Below are 14,177 nucleotides of genomic sequence, written 5' to 3' on the forward strand. Positions count from 1 at the left end.
GGTAAATATAACATACTTTATATGTCATTTTTCTTAACTAAATTTAAATTTATACTGGATTTTACCCTCTCTCAGGACAATGCTAATTTTCTATGACAATTCAAGTAAATTTGGAAAGAAAAAGGCTGAAGAAGGCTACATAAATAGAAGAAACTAATTCTAAATGTGTGGGATGCTCTTCTCATTTTATTTTTACACTATATATTTTTTTTAAACCAATCTATTAGAATCTGTACTTCTAACTGTATTTGGCATACAGTCAATTCAAAGAAAGAGTACAAGGGCTAGAAGGGCTTGTAAGGGCTATAAGTGCTGTTCATTTGGTAAGTGGAGAGATAACAAATCTGAGGAGCCCAGAGTTGCTAGATTGACAGGTTTCAATGAATTCTTACATTTACTTCCTTTTAGACAGTTATAAAGAATATCATTAACTTTACTTAATATTATTAGTGTACAAAGCAATACATAGATGTATATATGTGATATTATGCTATGTATTCATAATGCTGTTAATAGTTCAGTCAGTGGGTCAATTTTACAATGTTAAGCTATAGAGTTTGAATAACTGAGGTAAAATGCATTAAAATCATCTACTTCCACTACCTGTTATATTAATCCTGGCTCTCTAATCCCTAAAATGCATTATCTTTGAAATACATTTGATGTATATGACTCAGATAAAAACTAAATATAACTTAGAGTCAAGAATGGGAAATAATAATTTAACAAACCATTACTCCTGACTATAATTAACACACGTGGCTATACTTCATCAAAGGTTTTAAAATACCTATAGTCGCAGAACTCTGTTTAGATGAAATCTTATTTTAAAAGTTTAAAAGTATATAAAATCACTAAAAATGGGCACTGTTCTGGCTAAAGTGGGCAGTGGAAGCCTGGAGTGCTATTTGCTATGGGGAGAAAACCTGGCAGCCCAGGGCAGTCAGAAAACCACTGTTGCACAAGATTACAAGTCAAGTATAAATGCAAGAAATTGTCACTGAAAATAAATTCATACTAGTATGAAAAAATATAAAATTTAAACAAAGGTTAGAATCTAATTTGTTTACTGATGAATATGAATCACATAAATATAAAGTCTTTTTATTACATAATAATTTACAAGAGATTGGCACTACGTTAGCTATTCTTCCTTGTTATAAGCTGCCAACTGATACTGGCATTAGATGTTTTAGATTAATATTTTTATTGTAATGTCCATATGTATCTCCTAAATATATCTTGTACTATTAAGTGAGAAATGAAGATTCAAGAAATAATTTTTAATAATGAGAATAACAATGTTATTTATTTACTTCTAATCTGGAAATATATACATAGTTCAATTTTTGTAACTTGGTTATTGTGTTCTGCTTTTAATAATTAACCTGTAATTTTTAGCATGACTTAATCACTTTGAAAAGTCTAGATTTCCTCAGTTTCCTTTAGTTATTGAAAGAAAAACCAAAAATCCTTTCAACTCTAAAACTGCTATAAATAAAAATGGAGCTGCTCCTATTTGCTCTTGTGTGAGCACAACAAAAGCACATTAATAGATAACAAAGCTACAATATGATACGTGAATGAAGTCTTGCATGAAAAAACTACTTAGATAGTATTTACAAAAGAATCTCTATCATTAATTATTCAACATTTGGATCTGACCAGAAACCAGAGCATGACTTTATAATGCTCTGTTTAAATGAACTACTTAATGTTGTAATGAACACTCAATGTGGTGAGCTCAATGAATTTTGGACCTGGTATAACACAGCAGTTTTCCAACTTTTTGATCAATGGACAGATTTTAATGTTAAGTCAGTTGGAATTTCACTTGTGCTTTAAAAATGTTTACTGAAACCGAAAATTTTGCATCTCAATTATTTTATATTCTAAAACTGAATGTAGTTTAAACCAATGCATTATTCATAAAGCAAAGACATTAGGAAAAACAAAGCTGTGCACTTCTTTCAAAGCTGTTAAATTGCTAAAACATACCACATTTATGCATGCAATATTTGATTGTTTTTTTCTTAACACACAAGCTTGTTTTTGTCAGATCAAGATATGCCAAAAATTCTACACCAAACATTTTTGTTTATAATTAAAGCAATCATCAATCCAAGGATTGTCATCTATTTTATTTCATCTCTACATCAAAAAAAAAAAAGTAATTTAAAAAAATTTTAATTCCCTTGAAATGATAAGATAAATGAAAATGTAAGTGCCTTCACATAATAACAGTAAGCTGACCCTTTGGGAAATGGTTGACTTTCTCAATACAAGGTATTCAAAGCTCATTCAAAAGTGTTCATTTAGAATGCAGATATCAAAGATGATGCAAATGTTCAAGAGAAAATTAGAACTTACCAGATGTTCTAATCCAGCTTTGATGTTTCCAGATTCCCTAAAACAGAAGAATAAAAGTTTAAAATAGTTGTTAAACCCTCGTCTGCTATAATTTATGTTTACCTCAAAAATATTTTACAAACCCCTATAACTTTTTCATATATCTTTCCTAATGTTAATAATAACCCCATTTTTAAGGACAGAACAATTTCCTTAGGAACAGATAATTTATTTATATTTAATAGTAGTATTAACACTCAAATTTATATTCATCTAGTAAAATGTTTCAGATTTTTCCAAGTCAGTGGAGAACAAAAAAAAAATCAAAGATTATCATTTTACTATTTGTACACTATCTTTATTTTACATTAGCTTTTTCATTCGAGTTTATTTTTTTAACATTTATTACAAAAATGTTCAAACATACAGATTCTATCTACCATCTACATTTGACATTTTATCTACCATCTACAATTGACATTTTACTATATTTGCTTTATTAAATGCCCATCTATCAAAAGGTGCATTTTTATACAAGGAATATGCACAAAAATAATATTTATCAGTGCATAGCTAAAGACACTAAATCTTAAATTTTTTCCTGCCATTAATTTTATTAAGTTAGTACCCACTATAAATCAGAACCTAAAATTATAATATTGAAAAATTAATCACCAGTGAAAACACAAACATCAAATATTACAATATTTATTTTAAGTATTTAATTTCTTGCTTTTCACTAAAAAAAAAAAAAAATGAGCTGATGAGACAAAACACAAATAACTATACAAGTAGCAAAGATAATTTAAATACACATTTGGTGGAATATGGCAATAGTTGGATGCTTTTTCCTCATTTCAGTTAATGCTAATTTATTAGTGAGTAATGGACTTTCCCTATTCTCACTCTGATCAAGCAGTATTTTAATTCCATTATTAAGACCATACCTTACTTGCTTTAACACAAAATTGTACTTCTACCACAATGCAGAAAATAATTATGGAACATCTGATGACAGTACTGCATTCATGATGTTTAATCTTTTCCCCACACCTATTTTTCTCTGAAGGGGTCCCAATGTTATTTCTTTTCTCTTTATTTTGTCTCCAATTTTTTTTTGCCAAAAATATATTTACTTCTGTTTCCTTTGTCTTGTTATATAATCTTTTTTCAAATTTCCCTATCTTTTCCCTTTGGATCAACTGCTTGAAAACTATACAAGTGGCTTCCAATGTTTCCTCTCACTGCCCAGTCTGGCATCTTGGGAATAAACGCCACTGTCCACTGATTACTACTCCTCTTTAGCCATTCTTTTTCTGCTTCTGACAATGCTACATAATCAACATTTTAAAACTTAAGGGTTTCTGAAACTCATTCTCTGGATACAGTTCTAATGACAAATGATAGACACAGACTGCAACAAGGCGTGTCACAGCAGGCCAGTAACTACATCATTATTTTTACTTTTATTATTATACGATTAATATATTTATTAGAGCTGGAAGTCTGATGAATTTTTAAGTGTTCACAAGGAAGTTTTCATATAACTTATAACTTGTGTAATTTAAAATTTAAACAAAAATAAAAATACACACAGTAAAACATCTGACAGTGTAATGTGTTTGTGTGTGTGTGTGTATACATACTACAACAAAATTAAATCTTCCTGTCACTCACCCCTAGTTCTCAATCACTGATATTAGCTATTTATTTGTCCTTCCAAAGACAGTCTATGCATGTGTGTGCATACTTCTGTGTGTGTCTGTGTGCTTCTCCTCTTTTTTTCTTTTCAACCCAAAGAGAAGCATACTATACACATTGCTTTGTTCCTGAACTCAGCAATCTATATTAGAGTGAAGTATATTTATACTATATAATTCACATCTATTTCATTTTTCCCCATAGGTACATTGTCACACTATGGTTCTTATTGGAAAATAATGCAGTATAAGAGAACAAAAATGCTCAGATTCAAAGTAGAAATCCATAATTTATTATCTGAAACCACCAAGGCTAGACATGTTTCATCAGAATATTTTGGACTTTTCTGGTACTCTGTTTTGGTATAAGGATATGCTTTACACTCATTAGATTTATGTATGTTTTATCTACTATTTGAAATGTTCAAAAGGATCCACTATACTAAATTTTTAACTGGTATTTATGTTTAAGCCAGTTTAATCAAATTTGGCATTGTTTATATGTTCAAGTTTTCTTCAATGTTTTGTTGAATATGAATTTAATAAATTGAGCACTAAAGTTTAAAAATAAGAAAAATAACAAAATAAGAAAAACAAACAAACAAAGAATATTTTGGGTTTTAAGAAAAGTAATAAGGTACATACAGTGTATGTCATAAAACACTGACAGCAATACTTGAAGCACATCTCATCATCATACATATTAATAATTCTGAAAAAAATATGAATATCCACACAAAGTGGGATAAACAAAGACGATACACAGCTTCATTTAAGGGTAGGTTTTGCTGTCAACTGACTTTATCACAAACTTAGGGAAAATCTCTCAGTTTTCGGAGTTATTTGTATTTTGGAATCAAGGATAAGAAACTATTCTTTAAAAAGAAAGAAAGATTGGCTAGCTATTGTTTCATTATGTTTTCAAAGAATTACTTAAATTAAATGATTTTAGGAAAAACACATTTTGAATGACATGTCTGAAAGAAAACTAAGCATCTTCCTTGACACATGTCCCTTTCCTTCGCTACCAAATATAAACAAATATAATCAACCACAAGGTCCTGGCTATCCAACATCCTTAATTATCATTTAGTGTTAACCACTTCTTTCTATCTTCACAACTATGTCTTATTTTAGGCCATCATCTTTTCTCTCTCAGATTATTGCAAAGCTTCTTAATGGGTCTCAATGACCCCTGCCTTGCCCTATGTCAATTCCTTCTCCATAAGACAGCAAGATCTTTGTAAAATTAAGCTTGATCATGTCAATTCTCTTCTTAAAATCCATGGCATACTACTATACTCCAGTTTAATTCCCTCTGTTATTTGTCAAAGCTATACCACACGGAAAGTGGTAGCAAATACTATAACAAACTACAACCTAAACAAAACCTCCTATGGAGAAACCCCTTTTTCTCACAAATGAAGTAATGAACTCTTCCCATGCATTCACATCACAAAATTCCCATACTTTGGACTATAGCCCACCAGGCTCCTCTGTCCACGGAATTTTTCAGGCAAGAATACTAGAGTGGGTTGCCAGTTCCTACTTGAGGGAATCTTCCCAACCCAGTGATCGAACCCACATCTCTTGCATCTCCTGCACTGGCGGGCAGATTCTTTACCACTGCACCACCTGGGAAGGCCCCTGGGTAGATCCACCCAGCTCCACAACACTCAAAGAACCAAGGCAACTGCAACAGTGAGGGGTTGTTTGGGAGAACAGTATTGGGAGTTTTGTGTATGTGGGTGATGGGTAGTGGGTGGTTGTTTCGCTTTGCTTTGTTTTGGGTTGTTTTTTAAAAAGGAGGAGGACCCTATGGGGAAAAAGTGGTTGACTGAGGCCACAGCTGAACAATTAATCTGGATAAGCACAAGCTAGAGCCTAGACTTTTACCCCTACCCTTAGATTAAAATTACTAGCCAAAGTAGCTGAATGTTGCAAGGAAATAAAACAGAAATCCACAAGGCAAATTTTTAAGAACTCTGAGGTGTTCTTAAAAATAACAGAATAACAACAAAGAAAGTAACTTCATCCAGAGAAAACAGACTGAGCAAGAATATAAGTATAATAACATATTCAAAGATAGGGGAAGGTTTTTAGAAGTTAAATATGAAAAATGGTTATTAAAAATAATCAATATGAGATAATGAGTATTAGAAATACAATAGTTTGAAATAAGCAACCCAGAGGATGAACTGAAAGCACAGTAACTACAGACCAAGAATGAACTAGTGAGCTAGAACATGGACAGAACTCTCCTAGAAGGCCATAGGAAAGGCACGAAAGAACAAACAGGAGAGAAAATTAAGAACAGGAGTAGAAGTATGAACATCTATATAATAAGAATCCTAGAAGGAAAGCAAAGACAAAATAAAAGGGAATAAGTATTTGAAGAAACAGTGACACAAATTTCCTAGATATAGAATTACTCAAATCTTAGACTGAAAGTGTACATACAGCAGTGAACAGGAGAATTAAAGAAAAATCACAGCAAAGTATTATATAAAGATAATTAAGGCTATACTATTATACATCAAGAGAAAAGTTTAAACGTTTCCAGAAAGAAAAAGCACACTCCTCTAAAAAATTAGCACTGACATCAGATTACTTAACACTAATGCTAGACAATGGAGTATAAGCTTCCAAGAGAAAGTGAATAAAAAAGCTGTGAACCTAGAATTAATATTCAACAAATAAACTATTATTTAAATTAAAGGAAAAATAAAGAAATATTCAGCATACAAAGTCTTAGGAAATTCAACACACAAAGACATTATATGAAAAAAGTTCTGAGGAATATAATAAGAAGAGAAAAAAATTCAGGAAGAAGCAAGCAAGCAAAATAAGGCAAGTAAAGTCTGGCATGGAACATAGTAATTACTGTAATATTAGTAATCAGTGACTAAAAAGAAAACTAAAGAAAGGTCATCATAACAAAAATACCAGAGAAGATTCTTAGATTGGGTATGAAACAAATCTAGGGATGTGTGATTTACAAGAGACACATGAAACAAAAAGGAATCAGGACGGTTTCTAAAAAAGAGATATAACCAAGCAAACACAAACCAAAAGAAAGTTGGGTTAGTGACTTTAATGACAAAATACATTTAAACCACCTTGTGGCACAGTTGGTAAAGAATCTACCTGCAGTGCAGGAGACCACCTGCAATGAGGAGACCTGGGTTCGATTCCTAGGTTGGGAAGATCCCCTAGAGAAGGAAATGATAACCCACTCCAATATTCTTGCCTGGGAAATCCCATGGACAGAGGAGCCTCACAGGCTACAGTCCATGGGGTCACAAGAGTTGGACAGAATTTAGCACCTAAACCGCCACCCCTCCATATATGTATACATATATTTGATATGTATATATTTTACTACATACATATTTTGATATGTATATATTTTGCTATGTACACGTGTATATACATAAACACACACACCAAAGAAAGCCATTCTCTTCAGGTACAATAGATCAAATGACAGTGAAAGTGAATGTTGCTCAGTCGTGTCTGACTCTTTGCAACCCCATAGACTGTACAATCCATGGAATTCTCCAGGCCAGAATACTGGAGTGGGTAGCCTTTCCCTTCTCCAGGGGATCTTCCCAAACCAGGGATCAAACCCAGGTCTCCGGATCAAACCCAGGTCTCCAGCATTGCAGGGAGATTCTTTACCAGCTGAGCCACCAGGGAAGCTCAAGAATAATGGAGTGGGTAGCCTATCTCTTCTCCAGTGGATCTTCCCAACCAAGGAATCGCACCGGGGTCTCCTGCATCATAGGCAGATTCTTTACCAGCTGAGCTACCAGGCAAGCCTGATAACAGAACAAGACACTTTCATTTATATCTAGAAGGTTTGCATATTTGTAAAGCTTAATATGTATCATAGCTTGGGACACCGAAGTTTCAACAAATTCTTCATGAAAATCAGTTTTGTTTAGTCTTACTCTGGGCAGAAAGACAAGGAAGGGTGGCCGTCTCAAAATAACACAGATAAACCATCAGTTCAGTTCAGTTCACTTCAGTCGCTCAGTCGTGTCCGACTCTTGGCGACCCCATGAATCGTAGCACACCAGGCCTCCCTGTCCATCACCAACTCCCGGAGATCATTCAAACTCACGTCTATCAAGTCGGTGATGCCATCCAGCCATCTCATCCCCTGTCATCCCCTTCTCCTCCTGCCCCCAATCCCTCCCAGCATCAGAGTCTTTTCCAATGAGTCAACTCTTCGCATGAGGTGGCCAAAGTACTGGAGTTTCAGCTTTAGCATCATTCCTTCCAAAGAAATCCCAGGGCTGATCTCCTTCAGAATGGACTGGTTGGATCTCCTTGCAGTCCAAGGGACTCTAAAGAGTCTTCTCCAACACCACAGTTTAAAAGCATCAATTCTTCGGCGCTCAGCTTTCTTCACAGTCCAACTCTCACATCCATACATGACCACTGGAAAAACCGTAGCCTTGACTAGACGGACCTTTGTTGGCAAAGTAATGTCTCTGCTTTTGAATATGCTATCTAGGTTGGTCATAACTTTTCTTCCAAGGAGTAAGCATTTTTAATTTCATGGCTGCAGTCACCATCTGCAGTGATTTTGGAGCCCAAAAAAATAAAGTCTGACACTGTTTCCACTGTTTCCCCATCTACTTCCCATGAAGTGATGGGACCAGATGCCACGATCTTTGTTTTCTGAATAAACCATCATGAGTACATAAATACTACATGAGAGAGCATGATGTATAATACCGGTTCTAGAAGTAAAATATCTTAAATCTAAGTTCTACAACAAAACAGTTGAATGAGCTTGGGTAATAATCCAACTTCTCTGAAGCTCAAATGGTTCACCTATGATGTGCAGATTTTTTAACTCTTGTTTTACCTAACACATAGGGTGGCTGTGAAAAAATAAGCAAGATAAAGTATATGAACGTACACTATATATTGTAATATGCTATATAAATCTGTTATTGTGATAGATATTTTAACACAAAAGTCTTTAAGAGTGGTTCCAAAAGGCTAAAACAATTTTTTTTTAAATAGAGAGGTAAGATTCAAGACATTGACAGAAGGATCTTGTAACAAATGGTATAAAGCCTGTCCTCTTTAGTGGTCTGTCTCTTGGGTTGTCCCTGTCATGACTTCATCAATATTTGTGCAACTCCTTTTGCCCTGTGCTGAAAGCAGACTTAATTCAATTATAGGTTTCAAAACTGATAAAATGGTCCTGAAGTGGAAAATGGGAAGAGATTATTGGCAAATGAATAAAGATTTGTATCGAACTAACACACAGGAGTACAGCAGGTCTTTTTTTAATCATTCCCTGTCTTAAATCTTCTGGGAACCATGAGTTTCCCTTCCCCTCATGCAGCACATCGATTTCTGAATTAGACTGCAATATTAAATAATTAATATACTTGCCATGATTGATGTTTTGCATTAGTTGAATATTAGGTTATCAATCAAAATCCACTTGGTTTAATGTAATAATATTGAAAAAGTGTCACGGGCTGTTCATCCAATTTGTAGTTGAGGCAGCACAGATAGTTATGTTGGCATAACACAAGGCTTTAAAGCAGGAAATGCAGTGGCTCAACATGTATGAGGCAGACATCTTGAAACTAACTGGGACAAGGCTGAGGTTGTCCTAAATAAACCTTGTGACACTTGTCAGTGTTGATGTTAGATCTCCTTCCAGGAAGAAGATGATGCCACACATCAATCACACTATGGCAGACAAGAATAAAATTAAAATAAAGTTAATGCTTTACCTTTGTGGTAAACAGATTTCATTATTCTGCCAAAGAAAGCATGCTCCAAATCTAGAAATTGTTGCTATTATACAGCTTATCCTCTTAAGAAATTTCTAAACAACAGACTGATTGTTTAGATCTGGGCTTGCTAGGAAAGGATCAACACTTTTTAAAAAATGTGAGAACAAATTACACCAAAATGATCATTCAGGTTTTAAAATGGTCTAAGGGAATCTGGTCAAGGCACCACAATTAATAATAGTATTTATTTTAAAAAAACAACATTCCATTTGATGATGACATTCTCCTTTGCTTTCAATATTTTGCATCAAAACTATAAACTACGAACCTGGAGAAAAATTTTTAATCACTTGCTTCTCCTAGTAAATTTTACTCATCACTATTAAATCAATCTAAAATCTATTATGAATTGACTTATATAAGCAATATTTTATAACAGACTAAACAAAAGACATCCAAAAGAAAAGTAACTGCTTGGGTGGGAAGTAGAAAAGTAACAAAATAAAATATAAACCAAAACCATTTCAGAAAGCAAGCCAAAAATCAGTGAGTATCTATTACAAAATATAAACTATAATACATGTAACTAAATAAAGTAGCATTAAAGTCTCATTTCATTCACCAAGAAATATAAGATTAAATGTATTTATAATCAGTGATGTACATGTATTAACCCACATAAAATATGCATATATACAATAATTGTGAAAAACAGTTTAACTTAAGTAATAAGGTTTTTATAGGTTTTTTGGTCATGAACTAAGCATATTATCCACTTTTAAAAGATTGTTATGCTACAGTTTTCTACAGCCATAAGAAATAAAATGACAGCTAATTTTGTACTCTCATATAAAGCAAAAATCTATGTAAGCTGAGTTTTTTTTTTTTCTTTTTTAATGGCAGCAAAGGCTTTTAAAAGCCTGAGTTATAAGTTATAAATATATCTACACTTCCTATCTCAAATAATAATTAACAAATTTTTTACACGTATAAGACCTTTTCTGTTATTATCAGATGTTATTAATGAAAAATCTGGTAATATAAATTTAAGAAAAGCTTGGGTTCAAAATCCAACTCTATTGTTTAACTAAATAACTTTGTCAGGATATATATCTTCTCTAATTTGCCATTCTTAAATTCAAATGAAGGATTGAAGATAATCAGCATGCATATACCAGCACTCAATAATTACTGGTTCAGTATGACAGATTAATGTACCATATTTCACTTTCAAAATCAAGAAATATCTTTATAGATCTTAGCTTTTTTAACCACCATAAAATATATTTCAATTGTTAATACTTACAAATGAAAGGTAGTCTACTTTTCAAATAAATACACAAAAAGAGCTTGGCCCAATGGACAGCATCCAATAAAAGTGCCATCTATATCTTGACATAATAAGTACATTTTTCTATCCTGATCTCTTTGAATGGAAGCAGAATTTAAAAGTACACTGAAAAAAGTAAGCAGAAATAATTTAATAACCTAATTTTAAAAATATTTTAACCCCAATAACAAAAATACAAAGTATCACCTACTTCCAAGAAGATCTCTCTGAAATTCTCAGATTCAACTTACTAGGTTTGGCTGGAATTCTCAGTACTTTTCTCCTGATTGGAAAATACCTTGCAAATTAGTGGATCTAAATATATATATATTTTACATATATATGTAAAATATATAGGAGAAGGAAATGGTAACCCACTCCAGTATTCTTGCCTGGAAAATCCCATGGACGGAGGAACCAGGTAGGCTACAGTCCATGGGGTCGCAAAGAGTCGGACATGACTGAGCAACTTCACTTTCACTTTTCACTTTCACTTTTTCAAACATATATTCTTAGGTGACCAGATTGCATAACGGTAGTTTTCAGACATTTGTATTTTACAAGCAGTTATTGATCTGACCGATTATTATTTACAATAAATTTTGCTCTAGAATTTATAAACCACTTACACAGACAAGTGTACTATGGTTACTAAATTTTATGTATATTATTCTCTTTTAAAATTATTTAATTAGTTTCACAAATACTACTAAGCATCCATTATATCAGGACAAGTTTAAAGTAAAGATATTAAACAGCCGAGGACTTAGGACACACACACAGTTTATTACAATGGGAAGCTGTAACACTTAAGTTGGTACATATCGTAAGTTACATTCATTCAGGTAAACAGTTTTGGGACATCACAAAAAGGCCTACATGAGAAAGAAAAGAGGTTTTAATATTTTCCAAGTTATTCTCTAAACAGTCTCAGATGAAGAAAAACTAAGAGAATTCATCACAAGTAGATCTGATATTAAAAAAAAAAAAAAAACTGCTAAAGAAAGTGCTTCAGACCAAGGGAAATTATACTAGAAAAATAACTGAACATTGAGAATGAAGGAAGAGCAACTGAAATATACTTACTGAGTACCCTCATACCTTACTTAGTCCCCATGATAAATTTTAAGTGGATAATAAAAACAATAACAACAAAATAAACATTATTGATGAAAAATATCTTGGATGTTTAATCCATAATGTCAAACCAAGGTGAATACATGAAATAGTTAACATCTAAGCCAGGCAAGGAAAATGCATGTGAACATGCTACCTATGTGCTATTTCCACATGCAGGACTAAGACTCCTAATGAGTGGCAATCCTCTTTCCCACTGAAGCCAGATGTAGTTCAAGAATCATTCTTAACACTGTGCTCTAAGGAGTCACTGCCAGTTGTCTGCAGTGAGCAAGTGAGATGCAACTTGTTTGTCACCACTCCCTTCAATCCATGTGCTTGACCTGGTTCAAGAAAAATTTAAAAGAAGAGAAACAGTCATGTGTGTTAGAGTGGTTGGGAAATATTTCAAAGACAAGGGGTGATTTTAGCAGGATCCTGAAGGATTAATTTCATTTGAGCAAAGTGGGTAAGCAGAAAAGAGGCAGGAAGAACAAGCCCAAAGGTCCCATGTGATCTGTTAGAGGTCAAGTAAGGAGAATAGCCTGCCCAGAATAGATGCATTAAAAGGTTATATATTTCTTTTCATCTTTAATTTTAAGTAATTTTTATATGTAAGTTTTCAAGGGTATCATGTACAATTGTGCATGTTGCTCATTATGTGGGAGGAAAAAAAGAAAAACCAAACGGGGCAGTAGAAGCTAAAAGCTATATGCCCCGGCCAAGCAGTGCATTCTGGTGTGGTATTGCATTCACCAGAAAGGACGGCTTGTCTGATTAGGCTCAAAGGTGCCATATGGACTAGCAGTCCCACAAATAACAATGATTATTATACAGAAATTCAAAATCACATCTGGTTCTAATGAAGAAGAAAATAAAAATCACCTGACATCCTACCAACCAAGATAATACCTCAACATGTTTTAGTTTTTCCCTTCCTTCTCATGTAAGCAAACAAATACACTTATTTTCTTACAAGTATGGAATAGTCATTGATTTATTATGTACTTACATAGCTTAAATTTTTTATCACTTAATGATATACTATAATTAAACAGCTATTGAAGTATCAATAAATGTTTACATATAATATTTTTCTGTTTACATATTATTCTGTTCATAAAAATACAACAGGTTAACATATCCACTACTCTTAGAAACTTGCATTGTTTCTGATTTCTAATTCTAAATAAAATGAGGGTGTAAAAAAAGGATAATTGATCATGAGATTTAAAAAATTATTTATGAATTTTATGCTATGTTTATTCCTCTTGCAGGACCAGGGTAAATAATTTTTAAAAGGGCAAATAAATCAGTATATTTCACCTCTAGTACTTAAGCCTAAATAAATTTATCTACTATATTTGTTAAATATTAATTTATATTTATAGTTATAATTTATAATAAATACAAATAAATATAAATTTCTACTCTCAAGAAGTTCATTATCATAAACTAATGTTCCAAAAGCTTCCTAAAAGTAATATCTACCTATATGTGTAAACAGTAAACAATTCTAAATAGAAGATAACAAACACATATAAGTACTGGCTCCAAAATCACTGCAGATGGTGACTGCAGCCATGAAATTAAAAGACGCTTACTCCTTGGAAGGAAAGTTATGACCAACCTAGATAGCATATTCAAAAGCAGAGACATTACTTTGCCCACAAAGGTCCGTCTAGTCAAGGCTATGGTTTTTCCAGTGGTCATGTATGGATGTGAGAGTTGGACTGTGAAGAAAGCTGAGCACCAAAGAATTGATGCTTTTGAACTGTGGTGTTGGAGAAGACTCTTGACAGTCCCTTGGACTGCAAGGAGATCCATCCAGTCCATCCTAAAGGAGATCAGTCCTGGGTGTTCATTGGAAGGACTGATGCTAAAGCTGAAACTCCAATACTTTGGCCACCT

General features: G+C 33.1%; 1 protein-coding gene across 2 annotated transcripts in view; it reads right to left on the reverse strand.

Annotated features, from left to right (window-relative positions):
* RSRC1 (arginine and serine rich coiled-coil 1) overlaps positions 1-14,177 on the reverse strand; it is a 447,324-nt gene that overhangs the window by 250,189 nt on the left and 182,958 nt on the right. For both annotated transcript variants that reach the window (XM_059876265.1, NM_001075404.1), the window contains exon 5: positions 2,371-2,407. In XM_059876265.1, the coding sequence (XP_059732248.1) occupies positions 2,371-2,407 (37 nt within the window). The remainder of the gene's footprint in view (positions 1-2,370; positions 2,408-14,177) is intronic.

This window comes from Bos taurus, chromosome 1, assembly GCF_002263795.3.
Source record: "Bos taurus isolate L1 Dominette 01449 registration number 42190680 breed Hereford chromosome 1, ARS-UCD2.0, whole genome shotgun sequence".
NCBI lineage: Eukaryota > Metazoa > Chordata > Mammalia > Artiodactyla > Bovidae > Bos > Bos taurus.